At 46.3% G+C, this 14108-nt stretch overlaps 1 protein-coding gene across 2 annotated transcripts in view; it reads right to left on the bottom strand.

Annotated features, from left to right (window-relative positions):
* Positions 1 to 565: 565 nt before the first annotated feature.
* Positions 566 to 14108, bottom strand: part of SHROOM3 (shroom family member 3) — a gene marked incomplete at its 5' end in the record, with an annotated part of 281625 nt that continues 268082 nt past the window's right edge. For both annotated transcript variants that reach the window (XM_081100888.1, XM_081100887.1), the window contains 2 exons: positions 566 to 1590; positions 6397 to 6669. In XM_081100888.1, coding sequence (XP_080957014.1) covers positions 1222 to 1590; positions 6397 to 6669 — 642 coding nt within the window. In that variant the 3' untranslated portion in view covers positions 566 to 1221. The remainder of the gene's footprint in view (positions 1591 to 6396; positions 6670 to 14108) is intronic.

Below are 14108 nucleotides of genomic sequence, written 5' to 3' on the forward strand. Positions count from 1 at the left end.
GTCAACACAGCCAGGCCTCTGGCCCTGGCCTCCTCCCATGGTTCCAGTTTTAACAGCCTTACCACTGGGCTCTTGAGTATCCTCTATAAAGTTATTGAAGCATCTAAGTGCAAAATAAATCTTCAGATGCTGAGGGAATTGTTAATGGTGGTTGGTAGGTTTGACATGAAATAAAGCCCCAAACTTTAAAAAACAGCATCATTAAAACAACCTGATAATCTATCTCACTACACAGGCTATGGTGAGCCCAAATCCTGTGCATGACTGCGTGAATTGTTTTGAATTGTCTTGGTAGCTGACCTTCCTCTTGTCATACAGGCTGGTGAGTTGCTGGCCTCGTTAGTAAGATACGGTTTTATCTCCCCACCAGTGATGACAGGCAGCCCTAGGAAGTGATGCGGTAACCTTACTGCTGGAAGCTGCCTTCCTGGAGGTGTGTGCTCCTGTGGCAGGAGTAGAGTGGCGAGGACGGGCAGCAGTGGGACCTGGGTTCCCCAGGACTCGGTTTAACACAAGCACAGGAGGTCCCCTCGTGTTTGTAAAAATAAAGCAGACAAGTCAAGAGTTTAAGAAAAAACAAGTCTCCACACTCCATGGGACTGTCTTTGGGATTCTTCATTTCATTAAGGTTTTCACAAAATACAAAGCTCCAACAACATAATTGTCTACGTCCACCACAAAACAGAATCAAATAAGTGGTTAGCAAACAGACATAATGATCCTTTTCATTTTTAAAAATATAAATAACAATGTTCAAGGCTTTACAATTTTCTGCTGTGTGTGTTTTTCTTTAAGGCTTTTATGTTGCAGACCCTTCACTAGTGAGTCCTTGTACCTGTGGTCAGGATGCATGGCCCACACAAAGGCAGGTCACGGTGGGTACATTCCTGAGGGCGACACACACTGATCCCTGCTGCCTAAGCCTGTCGGAAACGAAATAATCAAACACCCTCCAATCAGTTCTCACAGTTTCATTAATTTTCTTTCTATTGCAAAGTAACAATAGAAAGGGCTAAGTTCTCAGCAGCATTCAAGCTCTCAGATCAATCATGAAGGGTGAGAAGAAAAATACAGGCTTTTTCCTGGATAGAATATTTTCCTTTTATCCAGAAACCCCCCCCAAACCCATAGAGTTTAAACAGTGGTTTGTACTGCAACATTTTTCAGATTAAATAGTGTTGAAAGAAAGGGTGATCTTTCGGTTGGGCGCTTTAGAAGAGGTTAGAGCGGAGAGGTTACCGCTGGGGAAACACCACTGGGAAGACACCCGCCCACGGGAGCCATTTCACTCGTGAGGTCCGGGGGCAGCGCCAGGGTGCCCGCCTTGGGGACGAAATCCGCGGGGAGACTCTCCAGCAGGCACTTGACCTGCTCCTGGCCCAGTTTGATCTTGTCGTCCAGCTTTCGCTGCTCAATGAGGAGTGTTGACTTCATTTTCACAAAATGCTGGTAATCCTGGAGCTGTTCCTCCGAAAGGTAATTGCCCAGGATGTCCAGCACCACGCGCTCCCTCCGGTCCAGGTTCTCCTTGAGCTCCCGGGCATCCTCGTGCTGCCCCGCCAGGACCTTCCTCTTCTCGTTGAGAGAGCTCTGCCGGGGCAAAACGAGCAGATGAGCTAAGGGCGAGGGGACGGCAGGGCAGAGCCAGACTGCCCACAAAGACAACCTTCCACAGGACTGCAATGTGCAGCTTCTCTTCCAATGATCACTCTGAATTAAGGAGATTATGTTTTTGAAAATCAGCTCATTACCCTTCGATGGGGTACCCCTGGTTCTCTAACTTGTGAAGCCATGTGGCAGCTTTGAGGGAGATGCCCTTAAACTGACTGGGGTAAAGACTTGACTTTGGGCTTGTGTACTGAAAAGCACAGTCAATAATCTCACTTAGATGAGGTTCTTAGGAAAGTAAAAATCGTGGAGACAAAAAGTAGGATGATGGCTGCCAGGGACTAGGAGGTGCGGAAATGGGGAATTACGGTTTAATGAGCAGAGTTTGTTTTGCAAGATGACCGAGTTCTGGAAATGGATGCACAACAATATGAATGTATAAAATATTACTGAATTGGGTACTTTTAAAATGGCTAAGATGGCTAGTTTTATGTGTAGTTTACAACAATAAAAAAATTGAAAAGGCCAAACATCAAACATTTCTATTGATAGTGGTTTTCCAAGTGTGGACCAGCAGCAGCTAACCCGGGAATCTGTTACAAATGCAGACTTCAGGCCCTATTTCACCTACTGGGGGGTGGGGCCTAGAAGTCTGTGGTAATCTGAGAGTTTCTTATACAAACTGAATGGTAAGGTAACATGCTATCTTTAGGGATAATGTACGTTATGAAACATTTTAATATGTATGTGTGTGTGTTGATTTTTACTCATCATGCTGACATACAATGAATGTCATGAACATTTTTAAAAATTTTATAATTAATCATTCAGACTTTTCAGGCCAAAGTGATTGAGAAATATTAAAATGAAAATGAAGAAACAGATTATTTAAATATATACCTCAATACAAATTAGCTTATGTAGGGTGATGAAAGGCTTGTGTGTCTTTGTCCTAATTTTCCTCAAACTAGCCTATCTTAACATAATAATGTTTAGGGGGAAAAGTGCAAAATTATAGATTTGTCTTACAAGTATCTCCATTTTCATAGACTTCTTGCACCTAATCAGAAAAACACACCTAAAACCCTCCTCCCTGATTTTGAATGAAGGCACTTTTCAAAATACTGTAGAGATATAAGTTAAAAAGTGAAAATCTCTCCTCACCTTAAAAAAAAGAAAATATGTTAAACACCGGAAATTCATAGAGAATGATGTAATACCTGTGTACCCATCATTAACAGTGCCAAATCTCACCATGAACACTTTTCATATTTGCTTTCGATTAAAGTTAGGTTCAGTTGAAGCCTTACACATACTTATCCCAGTCCCCATCTTTCCTTCCCGCCCCTTTGGCAACTATTATCCTGAATTTGGCACTTAGTGAAACACGTATTACTCCTTTTCTCATTCCTATTGGTAGTTTTATAGTTTCTTAACAAAGACTGATCATTACAAAAACTAATATTGATGTAGTATTTTGCTGGTGAGCAAGCACTTACTTGTATTTGAGAGTGTATGTGTGCATTAAGTGTTGAGTTGAATTCGACTGTAGAACAACTTCTCTCCCTGAGATCTGCTCCAGTATTCCTATCTCAGATATCTGCAGCACCCACCCAACTTGTCAAACAGGAAACTACTTTCTGTTCTAACCGCCCTCTCTTGTAACACACCTGCTAATTCAAACTCATTCTCTAACCCCATTACAACTGCCCAAATTAATGGCCTGGAGCCTTCTTGCTAGACTATTACAATAAGTCTCCCAGCTGTAAACATCATTCTCACCCCTCCCAGGCTGATTAAGTCATAACATTAGTTTATAGCTCTCCTTGGCCAATAGGTTAAAGAGTCCAGAGCCTACAGCATGACACGTAAGGTCTGTGTAACTATTTTCTGCACTGGATACTGCTTACCCCTCCAGACCCACACTCCTCAGCGCTGCTCTGTGGCTGCATCAACTGGGCTCCCTTGCCTTCTGGGTTTGGCCAAGAGGAGTCATGGGGAGAGATTGGAGGAGAAAGCAAGGGGGTATTTGTATTTATCCCTGGCTCCGTCTCTGCCAGGTGGTGGTGGTTGCATTCTTTCCCCAAGGCCTCAGTGCTGCAGGATAGCCACAGCTACAGCTCTGATGAGGACCCCTTCCTGTTGCTCCTCCAGATCTAGAGGTAGTAATGGCTTCCCCTCTGATGCTGGCTCTAGGGGCCAGGGAGCTTCATTCTTTCTTCTTGGTTGCCATTAATCCTTCCCATGCCTTCAATGATACCTCTTTTTTGTTATTTATTTTGTTTATTGGATTCCACATATTAAGTAAAATCATGTGGTATTTGTCTTTCTCTTATTTCACTTGGCACAATACCCTCTAGGTCCATCCATGTTGTCACAGATGGCAAGATTGTATTCCTTCTAATGGCTATTGTATGTTAGACTACAGTAACATCTGTTGTATATATGTACCACATCTACTTTATTCAGTTGTCTTTTGATGGACTCTTAGGTTGTTTCTCTGTCTTGGCGATTGTGTAAATAATACTGCAATGAAGATAGAGGTGCATATATCTTTTGAATTGTTTTGGATTTCTTTGGATAAACACACAGAAGTGGAATGGCTGGGTCATATGTAGTTCTACTTTTAATTTTTTTAAGGAACCTACGTATTACTTTCCATAGTGGCTGCATCAATTTACAATCCCACAAAAATGTACAAAGTTTCCCTTTTCTACACATCCTCGCCATATTGATGATAGCCATCTGCCAGGTGTGAGATTATCTCTCATTGTAGTTTTGATTTGCATTTCTCTGATTATTAGTGAGGTTGAGCATCTTTTCATATGTCTATTGGCCATCTGTATGTCCTCTTTGGAGAATGTCTATTCAGGTCCTTTGCTCATTTTTAAAATTGAATTGTTTGATTTCTTTGGTGTTCCGAATGCCCCTTTAAATAGAGCTATCAAATAAAAAAAATTGGGGATCTACTTCTTGTCCAATCCCTGACTACATATTTTTCTATTTTCAGTAATTCACTATTTTAAAAAATGAACCAAGTTATCACTTTATGTTCTAGACATAACAACCATATGTAAAACAGTTTTTGAAGATGCCATGGTCTTTCTTTACTTGGTCTATGATATTCCTTCTAAATCATGAAGCCTTTCCATTCTTACTCTGCTTACAAATATGAAATTCTTCCCAGTGGTCGGCAAACGGCGGCTCACGAGCCACATGCGGCTCTTTGGCCCCTTGAGTGTGGCTCTTCCACAAAATACCGGCTCTTCCACAAAATACCGACTTCTGCGCATGGGCCACGAAGTTTCAATCGCACTGTATGTGCGCGTCTGCACGTGGTATTTTGTGGAAGAGCCACACTCAAGGGGCCAAAGAGCCGCGGTTTGCCGACCACGGTATCTAGACTGTTAAGCATCACTTGCGTGAAGTCTTTCCCCGCCTCACCCCACCCGCTGAGAAGTGTTTCTGGGCTCTGCCTTGATTGCTGTGCTGCAGCATACTGGATCCATCTGCTGCTTCCATACTGGTTTTCCTCACTCCTGGCGAGTTCCTGCAGGGCGGGGCCCGTGTTGTTGCCAGGGTTCATGCCTAGCACACACAGCACCTGACACAGTACAGGGTCTCGTTCGCTGTTTGCTGAGTGGGAGGAAGGAGGAAAGGAAAGCCTTCTGAGGCAGACACTATTAGTTCCCAGCAGAGGCAGCTCAGGCTCAGCACACTTCCAGGAGGAGGGCACCCACTGGAGTGGAGCTGCAGAAAGTTTCTGGATACGCAGTCACAGTCCCAAATGCTTACCATCTGGACTTTTTCTAATCTCTTGGAAAAAAGACATCTTTCCTTTAAAAAAAAAAAAAAGTACACACACACACACACACACACACACACTCACTAGGAGAAATAATTAGGAAATCCCTGATAGCATTAAAAGACAGAGAGAGCTGTAGATAGGAGGAGGAGCCAGAGAGCAAGGGAGCATCCTAATGGCTGGAGCATTTACCACTTTGCTTGTGCGTGTGTACACATTATAGCTACGTTTATTGTCTGACTTCCCTTGGTAAGTTAGTTCCCTGAGAGCAGGGATCTGTCTGTTTTGTTCTAAGGTATATCCCAAGTGCCCAGAGCAGTCAGTGGCATTTGCTAGACACCCAGCAGACATGTGTTGCACAGATGAGTAGATGAAGAATGCTCTGTGGCAATGGAGTAAGTTCAATGAGGTGAATAAAACCTGGGGTCTGCAGCAGGACTCCTGTCCTGGCTCTGCCATTCACTCCATGAGACTGCACATAGAGAGTGTCAGCCCACAGTGCCTCACCGAGGAAGCACTAGAAGTTGATCCAGGATCAGCACCACTGTCATCACCTGTCCTCTTCCTTCCAGGAATGGGTGTGGTGGAGACACTTGGTGCATCCTCCCCGAGGGCTTGCAGCCTCCAGGTGAACTGCAGATTCCCTGGGGTGTAAGCTCATGTTCCTACGCCCTCTCCTCATCCCCCAAAGTTCTGTTGTCCCTCTCTCTTTTTCCAAGGTCAACCCCCATTAGAAAGGAAGGAAAGAAACCCTGGCACCTGTGTTTTCACCCTCCTAAGTGTTCCCTGAGCCTGCAGGATCAGCTTTACATCTTGGCAGGGAACGTGCCTTCTCCGTTTCCCGGTTATTTATACTTCGGACTTCCTCCCTGCCCCAAGTAGACTGTCACCTTCTTGCGAGAAGGGACCGTGTCTTACTGTGCTTCTCTGTGTACATGGGCTCAGAGGGAAAACGTGTTGAATGGAATTGCTAGGCCACCTACCCTTTCTTCTTTACTGGCATCTTCACCAAGACCGCTGAGGGCGTTCTCCACGCGGGCCAGGCGCCCTGAGAGGGAGAGCAGCAGGCTGACCACCTTGTCCAGGTCCCCGATGAACATCTTGTACTTGTCAAACTCGTTGGGCTTGCAGAGCTCACTGATCAAAGCCTCCACCTCTTCTCCCAAGGCGTTATTGAGCTTGATGTCCATTAGCAGGCTCCCCTTGGCTTCCTGCAGAGTCTCAAGCTTGTGGGTGAGGCTTCCAATCAGCTCGGCCTGGAACCACAGAGGAGACCCACGGCAAAGGTTAGCCAACCACATCCTGTCTTTTCTTCAAGGCTCACTCACCTGAAGGTCCCCACTTTATATGGCCTGCCCCGCAACGTGAGGGCACAAGACTCCTTCCTTTCCCTGAATATCCACAGCTGTCTTCTTGGAGCCTATGAATCCTCACAGGCCAACACACACATTGCCTCTTAATGTTTTCCAACAGTGTTATGCTCTGTACAGCTCTGACTTCGCAACTGGTTTATTAAATACTTACTTTTAAAAGTTTTTTAAAAGACATAATCTCATTTGATCCTCACAACAATACCATCCAGAAGCAGGTAGGGTAAATATCCTTGTTTTACAAATAGTGAAGCCAAGAGTCAAAGGATTACGGGACTTGTCCAAGATCACAGAGTTGAGTTGAATATTAACCACAGATACCATTTATAGAGCAATGACTACATGCTAGACACTATGAGACACTGTACACAGATTATCTCATTTATTCTTCCCAACAATTTTGTAGTAAACACTATTTTATCCACATACAATAGGTGAGGAAACTAAAGACTCAGGGAGGTGAAGTGAGGTCTGACACATGTACCAGTAGGTGGGGCAGCTTTGAACACAACCAGCCTGACTTTAGGGGCTCTCGTGGGCAATCATGATAAACTAGGAGCCCAGTTCATGAACTTGTGCTCCTTGAAAGGAACTGTGAGCCCCGAGTCTGTGGTGGGCACAGGGGCGGGTCTCAGCCCATCCTCCGCATCCCCGCCCGGCCCCTCCCGCCATGGACCCAGTTCCGTCTGCTGGAAGCCTTGCTCCCACCACCGCTGCACCCACACGCTGACAGTGCCAGTCCCACTCACACCCGCTGATGGCGCAGAGCGATTGGGACTGCCCTGATTGCCCCTCAGGAGCAGGGGGAGGTGGAGAAGCCCTCAGGGGTGATTGGGGCCAGCAGCTGCTGCTCGCAACGGCTCCAGCTGCAGGTGTGAGTGGGGCCTGTGCCAGCAGTGGGTACAAGCAGGGACATCACCGGTAGCAGGTGCGAGAGGTGACTGCTGGCCCCAATTGCCCCTCAGGAGCAGGGTGGAGAAGCCCGGAGGGGTGATCGGGGCCGGCAGCCCGCCACTCGCACCTGCTGACAGTGCTGAGTTATCGGGGCTGGCACTGGGCGCCAGCAGCGGGTGTGAGTGGTGGCTCCGGTGTTGGCAGCGGGTGCAAGCGCCAGGTGGGACTGCAGCACGTGGGAGCAAAGAATTTTCAGTAACACCCAGAGGCTTGCCCCAATGACAGTGACCAGTGCCCCTGCCTTGGTCTGGCATTTCTGCTCACCTGCTCCACCATCCTGCCGTGGCTGATGCCTGCCATGTTCCATGCTCTGCCCCCTGCTGCCGATGCCTGCCCTGTTCTGTGCGTGCCCCCGGTGGTCAGCACACATCATAGTGACTGGTTATGTGGTTGTTCAGCTATCACACCGTTCGGTTTATTTGCATATTAGTCTTTTATTATATAGGATATGCACACGAGACCGTTACCAGAATTCAGTTCCTTGTCCTTTCCATTGCACCCCTCACTGTCTCCATTTATTAGAGCCATGTAATTTGCCACCTTAATTGCTACATATATAAAACAGAATTACACAAATAGCCAATATATTTAATTGAAGGGATAAAGTAAAGGTCTTAGTGGTTACAAGCTTGACTTCATTTATATGAAGTGTCTACTATTTCTTTGAGGCAAGAGAAATTAAACTCCATGGCTTTTGATTCTTTTACTTTTCTCTTAGCCTGAGGTAGCCAGATGGAAAAAGGACATAATCTTTTGGGATTAAAACCTATTTCTTTGTCATTAAAAAGGTTCCAGCTCAGTGTGTGTGTGTGTGTGTGTGTGTGTGTGTGTGTGGTGTGTGGTGTAGCTTCAGTTGGAAACTTGGTACAAAATAGTCACAATTTCTATGTCAGAGTAAATCTTCATTTTAAAAGAAGGGAAAGGCCTGACTGGCATGGCTCAGTGGTTGAGTGTCGACCTATAAACCAGCAGGTCATGGTTCGATTCCTGGTCAGGGCACATGCCCAGGTTGTGGGCTCAATCCCCAGTATGGGGTATGCAGGAGGCAACTGATCAATGATTCCCTCTCATCACTGATGTTTCTATCTCTCTCCTTCTCCCTTCCTCTCTGAAATCAATAAAAACATATTTTTTAAAAAAGGAAGGGAAAAAATAGAAATAGTTTTGACCAGCAGAATTAAAGGGTACGGATGACTTTTGGTATCATTGCTTCAACCTCAGCATCAGAGGATACAATAATCACAATGATAAAGGGGAATATTTATTTCTATACAATCTGCCCATCTTGGAGTTGGACCATGAGATATACTTCAATCCTAAGTCAGGTTCATAATGTTCTTGAAATGTCCAAGTTCTGGGTGACATCCTATTGTCTTCTCAACATGCCTAATCCCAGGGCTGAAGGGTAATTAAATATCATTTGGCCCTGACCAGGGGTCTCAATTGGTTGGAGCATTATCCTGTACACCAAAAAGCTTGCAGGTTTGATTCCTGGTTGGGGAGCAACTGATCTATTTTTCTCTCTCTCTCCCCTTTCCTCTCTCTCTCAAATCAATAAACATATCCTCAGGTAAGGATTAAAAAACATTCCTATCTGCTGTACCCTCTCATCATGGGTTATAATCTCAGAATTCCTCAAGCTATTTCGTTAAGACAAAGTCAATGCAAAAGACAATTTTAGTGATGGAAAACTAAGTGTATACTAGAGGCCCAGTGCACGGATTCGTGCACCGGTGGGGTCCCTCGGCCTGGCCTACAGGGATCGAGCTGAAACCTGGCTGAAGCCGGCTCTCTGACATCTCCCGAGGGGTCCTGGATTGAGAGAGGGAAGTTCTCGGGTGACGAATCCCAGAATTGGGCTCCCTCCTCTCTGGTTCCAGGTGCGTCACCCGAGAACCACTGCTGCCAAGTCACTGCAGCTTGGCAGCTCCTGCATTAAGCGTTTTCCTCCTGGTGGTCATTGCATGTCATAGCTACCGGTCGGACAGTCACTTAGGCTTTTATACATATAGATATGGATGTTACATTATTCAACTAAAGAGTCTCAGCCCAGAAAAATGCAGGTGGGAAAGAATATTGCTTAGTGTTAATTGCTTAACTTTCCTTATAGTCTCCTAGAAAACTCATTGTTTTCCAAAAAACAATTCTGGCTGGTAGCTATGGTATTTGCCTGCAAGACAACCTGATAGGTACCTCCAGCAAACCTCCCAGCAGGATGCTGTGCTCCTGCTCTGTGATGTCAGGTCCTGTGATGAGAACAGCAAGGACACGGATGGAAAGCAGTGGGGAAGTAAGCACTGCCTGCTACCACCACTCCCCACAGTCCCGCCGGTCAGGGTTAGGCTGAGTCAAATGTCCTCATTCCTGCTTTCCGGATAGATGACTGAGACCCTGACATGGACATGAAGTCAGGCCAGGATTCTTTAACCTCTTAGCTTGCATTTCCTAGGCTTGTCACTCTGAATGCCACTGGCTGATACTTTCCAAGAGAAAACCAGGTTACACCCAAGTCCCAAGAGGTAGTTAACTGAGCAGCAATGTTTCTCTCACTCCAACCAAAGGAAAGGCCTCCTGCTTATTCAACTGTTTTGCAATTCATTTCAACCTCATCTTGAGAAGTATAGTCTCAAAAAAGGCTTTTAACGAACTAAATAGTGGAAAGAAAAGATAAAAGCCTCTGGTTTTTCCTTATATTACTTCCTTTGAAATTAATATTGTGTGAAGGAACTCAAAGCACTTTTATTAATAATTTAATTCATATCATTAAAAAATTCTCATTATGGCTCTGTCGCTGATATTTTAAGGGACAGTGTGCTAATTTTTTAATTTGCAAATAAGCAGAAACCAGTAAGAATAAGTGTGTCCTCACATGTAGGGGTGAGTGGTGAAGACAAGCAAGAATTATTCCTCTGTGTTTCTCCTGAACTTGGCTTCCCACCTTTTTCAGGCTCTTTCAATCTAAGTCAGGCTATACTGTCCTTGAAATATTCTCGTGCTGAAGGGGTAGCCACCGAGTAAGCAGAGCTCAGTGGGCAAGGACGGGCCAAAGAAACTGACACAGCTGATCAGCCATCTGCGATCAGGCTCAGCAGTCTCATTCACTGCTTTGGTTTTCAAAGGCATCAATGCTGGGCCGAGCTGTACGCACTCAGAGCTGTGAACTCCAGACTTCATGGTATGAGTAAGAGCAGAACGAGATGAAAAGGCCTAGGAGTGTCCATGAAGGCTTCTTTGGGGAGGACCAATACACATTCTGTGGCGCTGTGATTTCTGAAAGCTGTTTGCTGGGACGTAATATGATATAGCAACAGCTCGGCCATATATGCTAATACAAGTATACTAAGCAGTTGACTCAGTCACTTGTGGCCCAAATGTTGCATATATTTGAATGGTATTTGAATTTTTTAATTTTACCACGCCCTTAAAATATGGACATTTGGATTTTAAAACGCAGTTAAAAGGGATTTGAGTAACTGAAGGCAGCAAGGGAAAGCTGGCTATACTAAATAGCCATTTCTTTGCCAGCAGATAGATCTCTTCCAAAAAAACCTACCGACTTCCTGCAGAATTCACTGGAGAGAGAGAAGAGGTCTTTTGGGTGTTTTTTTTTTTGTTTTTTTTTTTTAAAACACACAACAACAACATACTAGTCTCTTGGGAGCTACCGATTTGCAAAATCACTGGCATTTATCCACTTCTCATCTGGTATAAACTTACCTCGACCTGTGTGAGGTGCTATTTATAAGGGTTCTTTCTCTAAACATAGTTTAGCAGGCCCTCCCTTCCTCTTCACCATCTGTGCACAGCAACCCTACTGGGCCCTGTCCCATCTCCTTCCTGCACTAGGGAAAACACGGACCAGGAGTCAGGAGACCGGCTGTGACAGAAAACTCACCATCAGGCGTCGACTGACCTCCTGGGTCTGAGCCTGCTCATCTCACCACAGCAGGGGGATAATAAGACCTGTCTAAAACTAGTAACAAGTAATGTTTCCGCACTGAACTCCTCTGTGCCAGGCACTGTTTAAGTGTTTTACTAGTCCATTGCCACCCCCAACCACCGGATGGGATAGATACTGTTATTATCCAGGTTTTACTTATTTAACTTGCCCAAGCTCATGTGGCTATAAAGTGCTAGAGCCAGGCTTAGACCCAGGCCCTCTGGCTTGGCGTTCAGGCTTTTCATCACTGCATTAAAATAGCCGATAGGAATATTATGAAGCTCCCATCAAATAAACGCTGGCTATTTGTGTGAGTGTGCTATCATTAACATTAGGCAACGTTTTGAAGAGCACATGCTACTCATTTTAGGGAGATGCCTCTAGGGCAGGGGTGGGGGGCATCCAGGCCACGATAGGACCCATGGAATCATTTGGTCTGGCCCTGGTAAGGCCTTAGGGCTGAGTTAATTAAATGTTTGACCAAATACAGCAGGCTAATTTTTAAGTTGCTAATTTTGTATGGGAAATCCTATTTAATAAAAGAGTAACATGCAAATTAAACATCACTTCGCTATAAAGATGGCAGCACCCACAGCCAATAAGAGGGGAATATGCAAATTGACGTGACAAGGCGAGAGGTGGAAGGCGGCTCCAGGCCGGAGTGAAGGTGGTGCCCGCAGCCAGGGGAAGGAAGGCCTATTCTCGCACGAATCTTCGTGCGCTGGGCCTCTAGTGGTGTAATAAATATCCAAGTGGCCCTCTGCAGAAAAAAGGTTCCCCCCGCTGCTCTAGGGGCATACTCAAGGTCTCCCACCCCACCCCCCAGCTTCACCTTCTGTTCCGAGAACTTGTGCTGACAGTGTTGCCAATATGTCATGTAGACACAGTTGACCTCTGCTGATTGACTGTCTTCCTCTCAAATGAGTAATTCAGGACTCCTAGCCATGGGGCGGGGCTCAGGGGCAGCGAATTCAGGGCCTGCTAGGAAAAGCTAGGGAGGAGCCAGGCAGCAGCCCCGGGCTGTTTTCTTAGCTGAAGTTCACCCAGAGATGTCAGGGGCCGTATATGTCCAGTGACAGCAGTGGAATCAAGCCTCTCTCCTGTGGTGTGACCATCGGAGCAGAAAGGCCCAGGGCACCCGACTGCCATACAGAGGTCCTCTGTCAAGAGCGGCTCCTCACCATTTCCTTCGGGAAGGCTGGTGCCAGAAAGCTGTCCCATCTACTTAGCATGGTCTCTCGGTATCGGGAATCTCTGATACACAAGAAACAGTATTTCTTTAAATTCAACTAAGCTCCTTCTCCTCCCTCCTTAAATGACCTTCCTGCTTTTCCTGTTTCAGTCGTGACACTCAACCTTGGCCAGGAACGTGGGAGTCATCCTCGGCCCTCGCCTCTCTTCCATGCTTCACATCTAATCTGGTACCGGTTCTATTTTACTTTTTTTTCTTTAATCCATCTGTTTCTCACTGCTTCTACTGTGTTGCCCTTAGACCTGTGCCGTCACTCCCTGGACAGCTGTGACACCCTCCCTACCGCCCTCTCTTCCTCCTCACACAGCTGCTGCAATGCAGATCTCCCTGCTGATAAACGGTGTGTGTGTGTGTGTGTGTGTGTCCCCATGTCCTCACACAGCTGCTGCAATGCAGATCTCCCTGCTGATAAACGGTGTGTGTGTGTGTGTGTGTGTGTCCCCATGTCCTCACACAGCCGCTGCAATGCAGATCTCCCTGCTGATAAACCTGGGGGGGGGGGGGCGAGGTGGTGACTTGCGATGCTGGCCAAGATGGCATAACCCCCTGAGGCCTCTCTCCCTGCTTACTGCAGCAACGTCCTAGGCTGTCCTAGGCTCGGAAGTGGGCTCAGTGAAGTGAACTATGGCAGTGACCCGGAGGGCAGCCAGCCTTGAAGTATATCCATAATGGGGTGAGTTTATGTACGAGCTCTGACCTGAGAATAGCCCCCAGGCAGAACTACACAAACAGTGTGGTGGCAAAAACTCCAGGAAAAGCCCTGCCTTTAAAACCAGAGGACGAGAAACGGGCTGTTGTGAGCTCAAGAGTGGGGGGATTTCCTGTTTCGAAATCCCTTCTCTCTTTTTTTCCTCGCCCTGCCCCCACCACAGGTGACTCCACGTAAACAGAGCTGCATGCACTGTGCAGGGGAGGCTCCTGCATTTAAACTCCAAGAGAAAACCCTTGTCTCTGTCAGAGCAACTGGGAAAAGGATCCGTGATCCAAAGAGCATGAGGGGAATCCTCACCACCTTTTTTCTTCCTCTTTTGAGGGCGGTCCCAGCAGTGCAGAATGGTACAGCGCTCAGGTTGCTATACTTGTTGCTAGAACTTATCTTTCTATATAACCATGAGAATGTGTCTTTCTGGCCAGATGCCCCAGGAAAATGGGCTGCTGGGAGCCAGAGAGTGGGGTGGG

Source organism: Myotis nattereri (genome assembly GCF_964212035.1).
Source record: "Myotis nattereri genome assembly, chromosome: 1".
Taxonomy (NCBI): Eukaryota; Metazoa; Chordata; class Mammalia; order Chiroptera; family Vespertilionidae; genus Myotis; species Myotis nattereri.